This window comes from Haemaphysalis longicornis, unplaced genomic scaffold (genome assembly GCF_048455015.1).
Source record: "Haemaphysalis longicornis isolate Haplotype H1 unplaced genomic scaffold, Haemaphysalis longicornis Haplotype H1 scaffold_9, whole genome shotgun sequence".
Lineage (NCBI taxonomy): Eukaryota > Metazoa > Arthropoda > Arachnida > Ixodida > Ixodidae > Haemaphysalis > Haemaphysalis longicornis.
In genome coordinates, this window is record NW_027526460.1 from 38,098,305 (window position 1) to 38,114,312 (window position 16,008).

General features: G+C 46.6%; 2 protein-coding genes across 2 annotated transcripts; both read left to right on the top strand.

Annotated features, from left to right (window-relative positions):
• The first annotated feature begins 101 nt into the window (after window positions 1–101).
• On the top strand, window positions 102–695 carry LOC144153146 (uncharacterized). The gene has a single exon (XM_077684797.1). It carries the CDS (start codon window positions 102–104, stop codon window positions 594–596), a length of 495 nt encoding a protein of 164 aa, XP_077540923.1. The 3' UTR covers window positions 597–695.
• A 6,292-nt stretch (window positions 696–6,987) lies between these two features.
• LOC144151670 (uncharacterized) lies at window positions 6,988–14,028 on the top strand. Its single transcript, XM_077682787.1, has 3 exons — window positions 6,988–7,095; window positions 11,894–11,995; window positions 13,237–14,028. Exons 1-3 carry the CDS (start codon window positions 7,090–7,092, stop codon window positions 13,726–13,728), a joined length of 600 nt encoding a protein of 199 aa, XP_077538913.1. The 5' UTR covers window positions 6,988–7,089; the 3' UTR covers window positions 13,729–14,028.
• The last annotated feature ends 1,980 nt before the right edge of the window (window positions 14,029–16,008 follow it).

The following is a 16,008-nucleotide window of genomic DNA, read 5'->3' on the forward strand; positions in this document are numbered from 1 at the left end:
TGGAGGGCAAGTTCTTAAAAAGAAACAGTTCAGGAAAAGCGCTTTGTTTTCCGAGTCTTCGTTTACCTTTCGTGCTGTTGTGTGTTCTGTAACCGTATGCGATGCGGCATCCTAGCTCTTCCGGTTCACTTAAATCACAGGTCTGGGGCAACTACAACTTCGCTTACGACGAGAAGCACACAAGCGGCGGTTCCTGGCGCAAGGAGTCTGGCGATGCTTTCGGCAACACCATCGGCTCCTACGGGCTGACGGACGTCGACGGCCGAGTACGCATCGTCAACTACGTGGCAGACAAGTACGGGTTCCGAGCCTCGATCTCCTCAAACGAGCCAGGAGTCATGCCTTCGAGACCAGCTGGTGTGGGCATCAATGCACCACCACGACCGCCTCACTATGGTGACGCTGCAGGAGCCGAGATTGCCGCCGCAGCCACCTCTCCCGTGGCCGCATCTGCTCGTGCGCGTGCTCCTGCAGCCGTTCCTCCTGTAACTAAGGTGTCCTTAACTGCCGCTTCCGCCATTCCATACGCTGCAGCTTTTACGGGTGTTCCCGCTCCTTCCATCGCCTTCGCCGCTGCTCCGTCGCCGAAGTTCTAGCAGGCTGCAGAGGCCCCGACGTGACGCACAGTACCGCAGTTACCGCGAAGTTTTTCTTCGCTGTGGTTTTGCTGCCTCTTACATAGCCGCAGATCCTCCAGTTAATGTCGTTACCTTATCGACCCTGGCTGTTCCCGTCGCCGCAGATCCGCTTGGCTATGCGTCCGTACTCCTAAGATTGTGGCAGCGGTTCTCGTCGGCTTCGCCCCAAGCATCTATGGTCCTCCAAATCGGTAGACTTGCCGGTAACGAGTGATATGGTTGCGGAAAACACAAATCGGCTACCGACGGTTCGCATAAGGAGATGGGGATGACGTGTTGTGCTCGTGCAATGTTTGGCTTACCCCTAGCATTGTGCTGTGGTGTGCTTTGTAATTTATTAATGGGCAGTATGTAGGGTGGGCTGCTCATACCACATGTTGCTTTCTACCTGATCGACTCGTGATCTGGTAGTGGAAATCACTGAGCGCTTGTTTTCATCCACAACTGTGCGTGCAAGTGCACTTATGTCTTGGTTCTTGTTCAACTGCAGTGTTGAATTTCGCGTTAGTTGGGCTGAAATAAATCCATGTTCATTTCCGCAGCAAAGAAGCGCACAGAAAACGAAGAGTAGACAGAGGACAAACACTCTCGTACATCGCGTCTTTGGTTTTTGTGTGTCGATTTTTTCAAAAAATAATGTGCGCCAAGTCACCCAGCATCCCACCTTGTTACGAATAAAGAACGTTGCAGACTGTGCAACTTATTGTATAAATGAAGCCATCTTTTTCCTTCGAGACTGTACCTATCTTCTCTCTATAATTCACTGTGAAAAAAATCATTGTGATGAGGTCAAGATGATTTCGAAGTAGCTCCTTCACCAATTGGAAGATTTTTTGGGAGCACGGGTTCCTAATAAATATCAACAAATGGTAATTTAAACTATACCAATATCTTAACCTCAGAGAGCGTTAACAGTTGCTTGAATTTAAGGTTACGCTCATAATAAAAGCTGACATGTAATCGAATGTTGATCTTCTAGTAAAATCACACTGAACAGGTGTTATGAAAGCCAAAGTCATGCATTCAGAAATATGCTTAAGTCTGTATAACAATGTGAAAGCATTAGTTACACGTGCTACGCCAAAAATCTGGCGTCGTCATGGTCCAGAGATGGCGGACAAAATGGCCGACCACTAAAAAACTAAAAATATCTGAACGAGTCCTGGCATTAACGATACATCTCTCGAGGAAGCGTCTGAAAAATGAGCGATGAAATGGGTAAATTTGGGTCTGGGTTAGAATAGAAAGCAAGGCCTTTGGCATAGGAGGCGAGCGCGCTCACCGACAGCACGGTTGATCCGTTTCTCTGGCAGGAAAGTGAACCTAGTGGATTCGTTGCTGTCATCGACTTGACTCATGTTAGACGCATGTTCAAGGTCCTACATAAGCATTTTGACATGTCAATTCCAGCAGTTTGGGGAGGTAGTTAATATGTTTCCGCTAAAGCGCAGTACCGTAGCAAGGGTGATAGGCCAAGGCCCTGTGGTATACTAACGGAGTAAACAGAAGAAAAAACGCAAAGAGGAAATGATGATGATGTTGATTATGATAAAATTATGATGACGACGACGACGACGACGACGATGATGATGATGAAAAATGTATAGTAATGGGGCGATACGTTCGGCATTCGGGCATTACAGCTTTCGCATCACAAGCAGTGTCGAAACGCACTACTGTCAGCAGCGGTCCGCACCACCACGTAGTGGCGAAGCCACCTCTTCCGTTAACGAGGGTGTCGCGGCTGTATTTCTCTTGAAAGAGAAGCATTAAAAAGCACAATATTTCAACGTAGATCGAAGAACCCGGATGGCAGCTAGTCGCTAACTTTTCTTACTCTGCACGTCATAAAAGCGCCTGCGCAGTATCTGCGCGATAAATCCCGAAGTAGACCCGCCGCGGTGGTTCAGGGGATAAGGCGCTGTGTTGGTGAGCCCAAGCACGCGGGTTCGATCCCGGCTGCGCCAGCCGTTGCTCCAATGGAGTCGAAAAACGAAATTCCCATGTCACGGTCGATATTTCGTCCTACGTTAAAGGTATTTAGCTGGTCTAAATTAGTCCTGAGCCTTCTCTACGGCGCGCCTCATAGCCCGTAGCCGCGTAGCCTAGCCGCATAGCCGTATATGCTTTGACGCGCGAAGCACGCAAAACTGTAAAAGTTCGTAAACCTGACGTATAATTTCCCCTCCTTCCACTAAGGAGTGAACAACACGTGATAGTCACGGAGCTTTATTGAAAATCATCATGCCCGCATCTTAAAAAAATCTTCGAACAGGTATGGTAATATTGATTGATTAGACGTGCTGATTGTACGAATGGGAAGCTAGTTTCCAAACGCACAAGAGGATAAAGGAACGTTCTTTCTACCCGTTGCTCGTCGTAGATCTTGGCCCTTCTTTAGTAGTCGTTTGTTACAATAAAATATCACCGTGGTTCATTAATACATGTGTGCCTGTCCATTGAGCCGGAATTATAGGCAGTTTCTTGGGACTTCTGACTGCGTACACCGCTCTAAATGCATGTTGCTGATGTAAACATCTGGGGTAAATTTGTAAAATAAAACATCATGATCAGTCGCTTCAAGGCGAGCCCCGAAGTATCTCTCAAGGATTTGGACCAGGCCCTCTCAGCTTTGGTGCAGCTCGGTTGTTTGCAACTGATAAAAACAAGCAGAAAGGTTTACCTATAGAACGTAAAAAAGCCATAAAGACAAAAATATCTCTACGTTTTCTTGACATATTTTACACGAACGTACATTGGGAGCAGCTCACATCACTTGTCGGGAGTAACCGGTCCAAATTTCGCAGATAACGTTCATAGATTTTCCAATTTACAATAGGTCTTGTTCATTTAACATAGCAATAGTTTCATGCTGGACGTACCTGTTCCAGACTAACAATTTGCCGCAAAGTCATTGGTGCACTCTTCTGCTTGTTACGAATGGCGTACAGGCGTACAGAAGTTCATTTATGACGTTCCATGTCTGCGTAACTAAATTACATAATGTCATTGCAAAGGCGTCTTGTACACAATAAAGCGCGCGTGATATTTCTTTTGGTCGTGTTGTTTACGTCGCCGAACGAGCGAATAAAATTTTCATTGCCCCTGAGTTCCCGGGACACGAAGAAGCAACTCCGCTGCGCAGCGTCTCGGATAGTACCTTGCGGGTATACGACTTTGACCCGTCACCTTCTCTCGAGGTTTGCGCTTGGCTGAAGCCTGTTTACCAACGTGCACGCTCGCTCACAGGGTCAGTCTGACTAACCCGCGCGCCTCTCCCGTCAAGCCGTGCGTGCGCTTCCTTGTGCCGATTAAGCCACAGAAAAACAAGGAAGCCTTCTTCTGAGCATTCATCACGAGCTGCGCCGGGTGGGAGAAAGCAGTTCGCTTAAGCAAAGAATGCAGCCCAAACACTGGGTTGTTATGCAATGAGAACCCGTTGGAGCTTTGAAGTAGCGGTAAGAACGATGGCACCATTGGAAACCGGTATGCAATGGTGTAAGGGAACTTGGACTATACAGTCCGCTTTTTTGTAGCGTAAGCTACACTGGCCGAGGTTGAGCAGTTTCGCCTGTGCCGTGAAGGGCCGTTCTGCGCAAGCGCGAGAGACATTGCATTGGATTGGATTGGATTGGATTAGGATTGGATTGGATTAAAGTGGATTGTGTTGGATTGTGCTGCGTCATAGCCGCGGCCGACGCACTGGCGCCGGCGCGTGCCCAGGTGTGCGCCTCAACTGCGCTGTAGGCAAGTCTGACGCTGCACCGGATCCGCTTGATAGCCGTTTCGCGTGGCTCGTGAAGAGCAGCGCTGAGCATGCGCGAGGAGCAGTGACTGGAAAGGACTGGACTGGACTGGATTAGACTGAATTGGACTGGACTGGACTGGATTGGACTGGATTGCTGAACCTTAGCTTACGCTACGTATATCCTGACATAGCAGAGCTAAGCCACTACTAATTTTTTTGTTGGTCGTCTCATTAGTTGTATTTGTAATCTACATTTCCGGCGTAGCATTCAGTGGACTTTAATCTCGATATTGAGCTTGAGGTTTGGGTGGCGTCGGGTAAATCAATTGCACTTTCAGGTGCACAAAGGTCAAAGCTTCTTGCAAAACGTGTTGCTATTTGCGATTTATACCGGCTGGTACGGACAGACAGACAGAGAGAGAGAGAGAGAGAGAGAGAGAGAGAGAGAGAGAGAGAGAGAGAGAGAGAGAGAGAGAGAGAGAGAGAGAGAGAGAGAGAGAGAGAGAGAGAGAGAGAGAGAGAGAGAGAGAGAGAGAGAGAGAGAGAGAGAGAGAATGTTTTAAACAGGCCCACCTAGAAGTCTGCTTGATTTGCTACGTCAGATGGTCTGGAGGTAGTATATATCAATATATCTACAGAAATGATTAAATTGACGCAACTTACGCTCAAAAGAAGAACAAAAGTAATATCACAGCACCTTCAGTATGCTACTTTTACTTCGCACTTTACAGGTTAGCCATCACTGTTTATGCAGTACGCGCATTTTGAGCAGAGCGCTATTTGTAGCCCTCTCCCCACCTCTTCCCTTTGGGCAAAGGGGCCATAGTAATTTCAGCATAATGTGTACACTTTGGCAGTGCAGACTGAAGAAAGTCATGCATAAAACATGATTCCTGTACAACGCGGCATTCCCCCACCACGCCCCACCACCACTACCATCATCGTCGTCGTCGTCGTCGGGATCATCATCGTGATCATCATCATCAATAATAGTCAACAACTGCCTATTTTTGTGTGCTGCAGGTCGAAAACCGCTACACTAATTTCGAGCTTCTGCGCGGTTTTATTCACTGAAGGGGTACAGCCGGGTACTACCCCAGGCTGCCCATACCCTCTTCACAGTAGTGTTTGTGCTGCAAATAGCTTTTTAAGTGCGGCTATACCGATCTAGTGTACCCAGACTTTCTACCTGATGATGTTATTTCTTCGGACAGCGCACTACGAATTCACACGTTGACGCAAGATACACGAGCAAAACGCAACAATGACGTCATGCTACTCGAAATGTCCTGAGAAGCATCACCACCTTGTATACCCAGAACAACTAACAACCGCATGTTGATGGCGAATGCCTTGCTGGTGAAAAGAAGCGAAAGAAGGCATTCCTGTCTGCGCATTTATTTAGGATACATTTACAGTGCGCTATCCCACCACACGTATATAAAATCCTCTCCTTGAACTTGGTCGTAAAAAGGAAGCAAAGTCACCAGAGAAAAAATCGACGAGAACAGCACATGATGCGTATAGTAGCTTGACGACAAAAAAAGGGAATACTAAATATCAAGGGCGGAGTGGAATCTTTTTTTTAAGGAGCGCCTAGGGCACTCGTCTGCCAGGTATGCGATAAGCGACGGAACGTGAAACGACGAAGTTGAGTCGTAAAAAGGAGGCGAAGTGTGAAGAAGGGTACTAAGATTTTAAGCGCAGACACACACGAGCGGCCACATAAGAAGGTGCGACTGGAAACGTGAGATCAAAAATAATCCGATTCCAAAAAAGTTCAACAGCCGCGATAGCGTACTGCGTCAAAACAAGTCTTTTTAGAAAAAGAAAGGAAGAGGAAACCACAGGAAACGAGAAGGAAAATCATGTCCCGCCAAACAAGTACAACGATGGATCACAAGCAAATGAAGCTAAAAAAAGAGAGAAGTTGAGGTGACGGGCTAGCTACAGCTGACAAAACTCGTGGGAGAGTTTCCTCTACGCTCGGCTGCCTGCCAATCCTTTTTTAGTCTAATAATATCGAAAGGCGACCTTCCAGGAGTTTTAAGGCATGCGTGTATGTGCGTGTGCGTGAGATTGAGTGCATGTGCGGGCGCGCGTGTGTGAATGTATGTCTGTGTGAGTGCGGGCACACCGAGCTTTAGACGTGTGCGTTCGAAGGAATCAACCGCTTAGCATTCCCGACCACGACCAGCTAGCATTGTTGTAGCCCCTATCTACCGATTCAGAATGTTACCCTACGCACATATATTAAAGGCAAGAGCAGCCAAGCAAGCGGGAATGAATGTAATGAATTTTAAAGTAGGTGTATAAAAGCGGTGTGTACATACCGCCCATCTCGTTTTGCGATGGCTTCTTTGGCCTTGAAAACGGCCACGACACGACCGGTGTTGGTGCCATACGTGAACGGGGTATGTGATCCTATACTGGGCGTTTACTGAAAGCCTGACTCAAAGAGGAGTGTACGATGCAGTTTTGTGCCCTGCTGTATCTCCCTTTCCCCTTGTTTTGCTGTCTTTGTGCTGGAAATGGAGAAGGAATTGAAAGGAGAGGGAGGGTCACGTGGTTTGTGTATGCGCCATTATTTCTTTGAATTCTTTTTGAAGTTATTGGTATAAAAGCTGAGGCGGGAGTTAAAAAAGCCCGCTGTTTGGATTTGGTTGCCTTGTGAGCTGTGGATTACGGTCGATCTCTCGAAACATGAAGGTGAGCCCACGTAGTATGATCACTTGACGCAAATGAAGAAATTTGCAACTTAGCATTGGTTTTTCTTCGGTGCAGGCGGGTGGTATGAATGGTTGGGTGCGTTTAGAGGGATGAAAGAAAGCAATAGAAATACCGACTTCAACAGAGATTGGTTGTGTCGAAGGTAAAACTTCGAATTAAGACGGGTTCTACAAAATAAATGCATTAATCGCAACGGGGAATAGTCAGGCAGCTTCAAAGCTTTCAGATCAATCAGGCCCCATTAAATACTTATTTAATTCAGTGTGAATGGCGAGAATGTTTTCGAAACGCAGTGATTGCTAAGCGCGGCTGTGAGGCGATGCTGAAGGATACGGACATACGAGGTAGAAAGGATGGTAGTTTACACCACACATTGCAAAGCAGGTATTGTGCTGAAACAGTGAAAAGGTGCCATGTTTCCAAGCTTATTCGGGCAATGAATAACATTCCCCGACTTTGAAAATAAAATGTGTTACATTAACAGGCCGAGCTTTTCGCGTAATTTAATTGCTGTTCGCAGTTGGGAGCCTTTCTACTACCGTTCATATAGGGTTCGTGCTGCCGTTCAGACGGCAATCCTTCGCGGCTGCCAGTTCTGGCATCAGTTGATTTTGCGCGCTGTTTATTTACGTCCAGCCCTTAAAAAAATTTTACTTCTCCAATATTCACAACAAACACCACGGATTCCTATTACATTATACCTTTAAGTTCACATTAATGAAAATATCGATTAGTTTTCTTGTCATAGCTATTCCAAAAAGCAGAACAGCGTAGCTTCAGGTGAGATTGAAAATATTTGAGGAACGTTTCTTACGTTACTGTGTACACATTTACTTCCTATTCGAAGTTGAGTTGAAGAGTCACAACTAAAAAGTTGGCAATTTTTTGCAACAGCAAAGGCGAACATTAGTTTTGACATAATTAGTGTACTGACGCAATCAGCGCTGCGTAAGGTGCAATAACTACATTAAAATTTTGACGCTATGTCGTTGCATTGTACACTTAAAATAGGCATGGTAATAGCTTTAAAGCCAAAAAACTCCGGAAGTACAACCCATTGCTGATTTCACATGCGGTCTGAATTGTTCACCGGGGATTCCGGTAAAAACGTTTGAAAAAGGAAGTGATGTCAGTGACACGAATACAGATAACATCAAATGAAGTCACCTTCATGCGGGGTATAATGCTCACCGCCGCTGACAGATTACCAGAAATGCACATCTTCTATTTGACATGGGTTGTTTTTAGAGTGAGGCTTGGCGAATGCGCTCAATTGTGCTATAAGGCGTATTTGCGCTCCTTACGGTGTAATAAGTCACTTACCTTGTCCTCTGGCGTGATATGCGGTTCACCAGCCATCAAGTCCTCTATTTCCAAAAAGCAATTAACTCTTAGAATTCCTAATCACACCTCATTTGACTAAGCAAAACTGACCACGATTAATTCTTGATAACGTTGTTTTCAAAAAGATTTCTTTTTTTTTCTTCCTCCCCAATTTCCTTTTTTGAAGCTGCACTTTTTTCTACTGATCCTCTCATTGGGGGCTTCCAGGTCTATTAAAGTTAGGCTAGCTAGTGTTGACACAAACCTATGGCAACAAATGAACAAACGAAGACAACAAATGATGTCAACCGGACGCTCACTACGAGTCGCTAGTGTCCGGTGTGCACCATTCTTTCTTCTGGTCAGTTCGCCGGCTCGTAGTTATAGATTATTTTACCGGAAAAAGTTCTTCCTTGCTATTTCTGCGTCTAACGGAGCCTGTAATGGCGCTAAGAAAGCGTAAAACACCACAAAAAAAATTCTGATAAATTTTTTGGACCCGGGGAGAGCTTGATGTGCGTTTTAACACAGGGAGTCGGAAGGCTGCTATCGTACGAGAGGGCACGCGTGTACAGCATTCGAGAAATGCGAGCATCGACGTCTGGTTGCCTTCGAGTGCTGCTGAATTGCACGCATGCACCAAGCACTCCTCTCGAAACCCGGGAAATGTGGGCAGACGCCATACCTCTGCATTTTGGTCGAGGTGTACGCGTCCTGATTGCCGCACCAACAGGTAGCCGTAACATACGCTAAAGTGACCGTTTACTGAGCTTGGTACCACTAATATGTGAGTACGCAGTTATCATAACTAACGGGTAATTACGCGGAGTGCTTTTTGAGCAGCGGATATAATTATTGTATTCCTATTATCATCTGCGGTGTTGATTGAGCTGCTATTGACACCCTCGGATATGGCTACCACCCCTTTTGGAGGTGCATGGTCCGATCCAAGGAGGTGGTCAGGACCAGCATAAAGGACACACTTCCTCAGAATATAGGCTACTCCTTGTACCCAACTTCCGCAGCAAAGTAGGGGGGGGGGATAATTTTAAGGTATTTCTGGGGGGCTGGTAGGAAGCTATTTACGTTCCTTGTGTATTGTCGTGCGTGCGTCTGTACACAGTTGCAGGTGAAAAGTACCAAAAAATGACTGATTTTTTCATTTAAACTTACTCCGAAAATGATACACACGAAGCTGACCGCTTGCCATGCACACGAACTCGTTCTATGGCTGCAGTCATGGCTGTACTAAAGCAGTCCACGGCGAAGGGTGATCGTTTCACTGGCCATTGATGTAGAAATGGTTGCCAAATCTGGACTCCTTGGACATGTTAGTGGCAAGAAAAATTTGATTTGGTTCTTTTATTGGCACATCCACGCGAAAGTCATAACGTCTTGTAACCGTGAACAAAGTCAAAATACGGGACTGAACTTTTCTGTGCTTTTTTTTGCCTTGAAGCTGATTTTGTTAGTAAATACCTATACTAATACAGCGTCGACATAGCAGTACGGAAGGGGCCTATTCGTTCTCGTTATTTTTAAAGACGATAGTCTTTCTTGGGCTACTTAAACCCAGAAATTTTGGTCTGTCTGTCTGTCTGTCTCCGAGTCGATTCAGCCCCCCGGTAAAGCAAAGTAGATGTTGCGCAATAGTCTTATACAGGGTGTCCCAGCTATCATGCACCAAGATTTAAAAAAAGAGAAATTGCGTAACTCGAAGAAAATCTAGTGCATAATGTTTGCAGTACTGTGAAGAAGCGGAGAGTAATTTTTTCGTTAATGAGACTTAATTAATTAATTGTAATTAATTATCAAACTCGAGATATACTGTCCTAATCACTAAAGTGTCGATGAGGCACTTGTAGGTAACCACGAGGGGCATCTAACTGCGCTATTTTCAGCGACGAACTAATTGCGTACTCATTTATTCTGACTGATAAAGGAAACCCGCGAAATATGAAAAATACCACGTGACGACGCTTACGCGCGCATTGTAAAGCAGCGTCCCCAAACAAAGCTGATTGAAAGCAACTGCTTCGCGTGTTACCCGCCCGACGAGACAGCGCATCACCTTGATAATAGCATGCATGGAAGGAGCAGCAGCAGCATGATTCGCGGGACTCGTGTGCAGATAAGGAACAAACTCGGTCGCGATTTCTTCTTTCTTTCTTTTGTCTATTTCATTCTGGCTAACTCAGAGGCAGCCTGTTTGAGGGCGTTGCTTTACGGTGCGCGCGGAGGCGCCGTCACGTGGTATTTTTCATATTTCGCGGGTTTCCTTTATCAGTCAGAATAAATGTGTACGCAATTAGTTCATCGCTGAAAATATCGCAGTTAGATGCCCCTCGTGGTTACCTACAAGTGCCTCATTGACACTTTAGTGATTAGGGCAGTATTTCTCGAGTTAGATATTTAATTACAATTAGTTAATTAAGTCTAATTAAAGAAAAAAATACTGTCCGCTTCTTCACAGTACTGCAAACATTATGCACATGGTTTCATTCGAGTTACGCCTTTACTCTTTTTTTAAATCTTGGTGCATGATAGCTGGGACACCCTGTATACTCACAACCAAAGGTAAACGTCGAAGCTCGATTTATATGGGCATACTTGTCAACTTTGTTGAACAAGAACAAGACATTACGCAAATATAAGACAAGAATTTAGTACACAGGGGATATTTACAGTGTTCCTTTATTATAAAATTCATGGATACTTGGTTTTTCGATAGCAAATGATATTCCACATATACTGCAGAATATGAAAAATCACGCGACCACAGCAACGAAGGATGATGATGATGATGTACTCAAAGATGGCGGCAGGCACCCACAATAGAGGATTGACCAGGGCTAAATCGGTTGTTCCACTAGCTAGGTTCCACGTTCTGCTTGGAACGCACGTGGAGAGCGGCCACGCGGTTCTACAAACCTTGGTGGTTGTATAAACCTTGAAGTCGGCCGCCTCGATTCACGCTCGTCACCGCCGTACTGCAGCGCTGGCATCGAGGAACCCGGCCGGTAGCAGTGGAACGCGGTAAATTCAAATCACATTGAGCAAACCCTTGGTGTGTTTACCTTGGGATGAGCGCGACGGTACAGGAACAGCATGAGAGGTGAGCGGTAAAGCAATGGGGGGCATTTTCTTGGCAAATGTCTACAAAGACTATCGTATTTTGACGACATTTGCAACGAAAGGAGCAGATACGCGGCCAATTTTTTATTTCATGTGCAATTTACAGAATATTGAGGCCTTTGAACTAAGGAGACGCGAGGATGTCATCGAGGCTGCGGCGTTTTTCCTCTATTGCAGCGATGTACATGAATCACCGAAGAGTTGCGACCGGACTGGGGTCCTAGGAAAGGTTGCTTAAAGAAGCAATATTCTGCGCAGAACTTGACGGCAACAAAGACTACAAACAAAAATCTCAATGTTTTTGTCTTATTCTTTTCAGACGTTGGCCTTGGTTCTGTCTGCCGTACTGCTGCCCGCAGCCATCTGGGCTGGGCCCGGCGCCCCGGATGGTGCCGTGACAAACCGATTCTACACCCCGGATGTAGGTGCAACCCATGAAACGGTTTTTTAGGGGAGGAGCCCCTTAGGGGCTCGGGCTGTCGGCGTCTCCTGTCGTCGCCGTCTCATGTAGTCACGGTACTAAAACACCGGGACACTCGTTTTTCAACTTCTCGCGCTAGAACGTCACGCGTACTAAAATAACACACCGGGACACTCGTTTTCCCTCGACACGCGCTAGAACGTTTCATGCTTCGAAGATGCCAGACTTTTACAGCAAAGCTGTATACCTCGGCCCTCCAACTGTTTCATCTAATTGAAAAAAAACGCCAAGGAGCCAAGAATACAGTCATACATTGCTTGCCTCAACCCTCCCCCAGGTTTCACGTTAGTGGAGATGGACTGTAATATTTCCCTTTTTTTTGGAAGGGGGGGGGGGGTAGGCTTATGAGTATTTGACACACTTGCCCCAGGTGCGTAAGCCGCCTTGAAAGCAAAATAAAACGGAATTCACGTCCGCCCCTCGAGACAACCGCGAACAAAAATCGTGGGCCGTTTAACTATACAGAGGTGGATGACCAGCGAGATGCTGAGCCCGAAGTCGTGGGTTCGATTTCCGGCCGCGGCGGCCGCTTTTCTGATGATGGCGAAAAGCAAAAAAGCCCGTGTTTACGAGATTTCAGAGCACGTTAAAGATCCCCAGGTGGCCAAAATTAATCCGGAGTCCTCCACTACGGCGCGCCTGATCGCCTGCGTTTCGTCGGCGCGTTAAACCCTACAATCACTCAAAATGACCAGCGAAGCTTTTGAGCACACGACAGAGAGCTGAAAAAGCATCTAGTTGAAAGTTATGACCAAATTTAATTTCACTGACCCTTAACGGCGATCATCACTATCAAAAGGAACGCAGATACCCGCATACCCATTTGACTCCACTGATCTTGAATATTGTACCCACTGAAAACTAATCTGCTCCAAATACATATCCAGGTGTTGAGACGTATAAGCTTTAGGTGGTCCAAATCATGTTTTGCAGTGGCGTGTTACTTCGGCACCGGGGTGTTTGTTTTCCAACGTCTCGCCTTATAGACCGCTTCGAACTTCAAAGACACGTAGAGTATCGGCAGTCTTGGCACACGGAAACCTAGACATATAAGCTTCGATTAAAACACATCATATAATGAAAGTCCACGTAGGGAAGAATGCATGCTGTTCGTTCACCACCATGTGCAATCAAAATGCTTTGACCAAAAGCCTTCCAATTTTGGCATCTCACCAACGCAGGCCGAGGGTGGATACCAGTTCGGCTACGACTGGACGTTCCCTGGAGGACAGGGTGCCTTCCAGCGGGAGTCTGGCGACCGTGAGGGCCGCAAGCAGGGATCATACGGGCTCAAGGGCTTAGACGGGCTGGTGCGCATCGTGAGCTACATTGCGGACGAAGGTGGATTCCGCGTGAGCGTCTCCACCAACGAGCCCGGCACCATCCCTTCGTCGCCAGCAGATGCCTCTTACCAGACGCCCCAGGGATCATACACACCGACCCCTTATACCGCCCCCAAGGCTGAGGTTCCGACGTACCAGCCGGCGAAATACCAGAGCCAAGCCCTTCCGACACCTGCGAAGGTTGTTACAGCCGTACCCGTAGTTGCAACCGCTCCGAGGGCAGTGGTGCCAGCGACGCTGCACTACCATCACTACCCATCTACACCAGTGATCTACTCGCACCCGACCGGCGTTATCCCAGTGCAGGGTAGGGTAGTGTACGGGTACTGAGCGTCTGACCGTTCACATCTATTGCTCATTGATTAAGCACCTCGTAAGAGAATATTTGTTGCGGAAAAGACGTCATGTCCGTCCTCTTATCTGCTTCCAGAAAGAAGAAAACAAAATAGAGCACAAAAAAGACAACCGTGAAATTGATAGGTCAGCTGTATTGCAGCCACCTTTGGTAGTTTCTCGTTATGGCACCTTATCAGTAGATTATCAGTAGACCTTGGCATGCTGAACTTTGTGTACAGATTCTGGCGACAACGTTACTCTTCAAAACATTCTTAATAAAGTTGTTGTTCGTTATGAACCGTCTCTTGGTCGCTGTTTGTCTATACCGGGATTCGGAACTGTGTTCGCCTGAAGGAGGCGCAGCATGTGCACATGTTGTTGCGAATTTTCAAGGTATCTGTGAGCCGAGAGGTATCTGCTCAGGGAAAGAAGGTAATGAGCGGCGATTTTTCTCTATGTAAAAAAACTATCTCTGGTGGATCTGACCCCGTGATACGGTTTGAGGCTGACCTAAGCAGGGCATACCTTGAGGTTCAAACTACCTGGGTGATCAGAGCTGCCAATGTCGCCACCGTGCTCAAGCCAGCCTTCATAACCACCCTCTGAGCCTAGCAGTGACTCTAGCAAAGAAAACAAAACAACCTCCCGCGCTGTCGTCAAGCGCTTCCGCGCACGTAATGCTTGGTAGGAGGAACACGACGATATCGATGCATATGACGTTGACTACTACTAGCACAGTGCAAAGCAACGACGAAACATGTGAATAAACAGTTTGAAAGTTATAAAAATGCGCGATGATGTGTCCTTCAGTGCTCACGTGTAAAGAAATCTTGCAGTTTCGCTATGGTTCAAGCCTTGCGCACTTTGTACGAGAATCGCCAGTTGAGCTGGTGAAAGTTTACAATGCTGAGGATGACTTCATCCACCACTCGCGGCGAAGAAGACGACGACCTCTCCGATCCATATGACGACGATTGGTAACCCTTCAACTATGCAAATAAAGAATGATATTTAAACGTAACTATGTGTTCGGCCATGCTCACCTACAGCAGTTCGCCATTCAAGTCTTGCGCGTGAATTCAAGCTTCCCTAAATGTTTTTATGTCGCATCTGTTCACATTGCGTTGTCGAGATATCGTGTTGCGCATTTCTTCGTACTGTCGGTATGCAGAGAGCAGCCATCACAATAATCATAACTGCTGCTGTCCACGGGGAGTCGCTCACAACAGAGGAGAGTGTAGCTGTGCTACACAAGCTATAAGACATAAGCCATAAGCTATAAGCCAATATAAGCCAAAATTATTCATAGCTGTCTGGAGAAACCATCACACCTTTATCGTACCAAGCATAATATAATGCCGCAAAAAAGTAGAAGGAATGCTGTTATGTAAGACACTTTTTTGTAGTATGTATAAAGAAGACGTCACTAACAATTTCAAGGGGCACATGAACAGCACTGCCAGCTTGTAGGGTTCTATTATACCCCGTATAAATTTGTGTATTCGCCACACAATTTTGTGTCGCTAAATTTGAGATAAGAGCCACGAGCGGAGTTATTACACAAAAAATAAGACCAGCAATTGTTCTTCTATTTCTCTTAAACTTGCTTTGCGCAATTATAGAAAGACGTTATCCCTCGTAAGCATCCTACTCCTCTGAGTTCATCCGCACGCATCCGTCACTCTGTTCCAAAGTATGTCTTTTCTATCAGTGGGGTTGTTAAATATCCTCGTCACCTTAAAGGGGCACTGACACAAAAATTTTGCATCTTGTTTTTTTTGTTCCGATAAGTAGCTAGTGACCTACTTATAACCTGTAGAAACCTCATTTGCTTCAGCGTGCGACAGTTGTTTAATTAGAGGCATTTTCAATGCGGCCAGTCGCAGTTTCGGTTTCAGCGAGTGCCGCGAAACGATGGATTTTGTGGATTTTGTGTGAACAAAGCTGACCACGTGACCGTCGGAGGGATATCACAGTTACAGAGCAGAGCCGCCGTAGCACTGTCGAATCCGCATCGACGGCAGTTTCTGCGAATGCCCCCCCGTACTGATCTCGTGAGGCGCCTAATTAAAAAGCGACCGTGGATGTCACGCAGGCGCTGCGAGTGCAAATGCTACCGCGGCTAACGAACGACGCGCGACGCTCGAGACGGTGGGTGGCAAGACGCGCGCTGGGAGCAGCCGGCCGGTCTGCCTACAGGTCCGCCTACAGATGTGTTCGGCTTAGCACTGCGGCGGATATTCGAGTGCCGCTCTCGTAAGCGGTGCAGATGAC

Coding starts and splice junctions, on each gene's coding strand:
- LOC144151670 (XM_077682787.1), top strand. Junction 11,996..13,236: donor ACCGATTCTACACCCCGGAT/GTAGGTGCAACC, acceptor TCACCAACGCAG/GCCGAGGGTGGATACCAGTT.
- LOC144153146 (XM_077684797.1), top strand. CDS start 102: ATGCGGCATCCTAGCTCTTCCGGTTCACTTAAATCACAGGTCTGGGGC.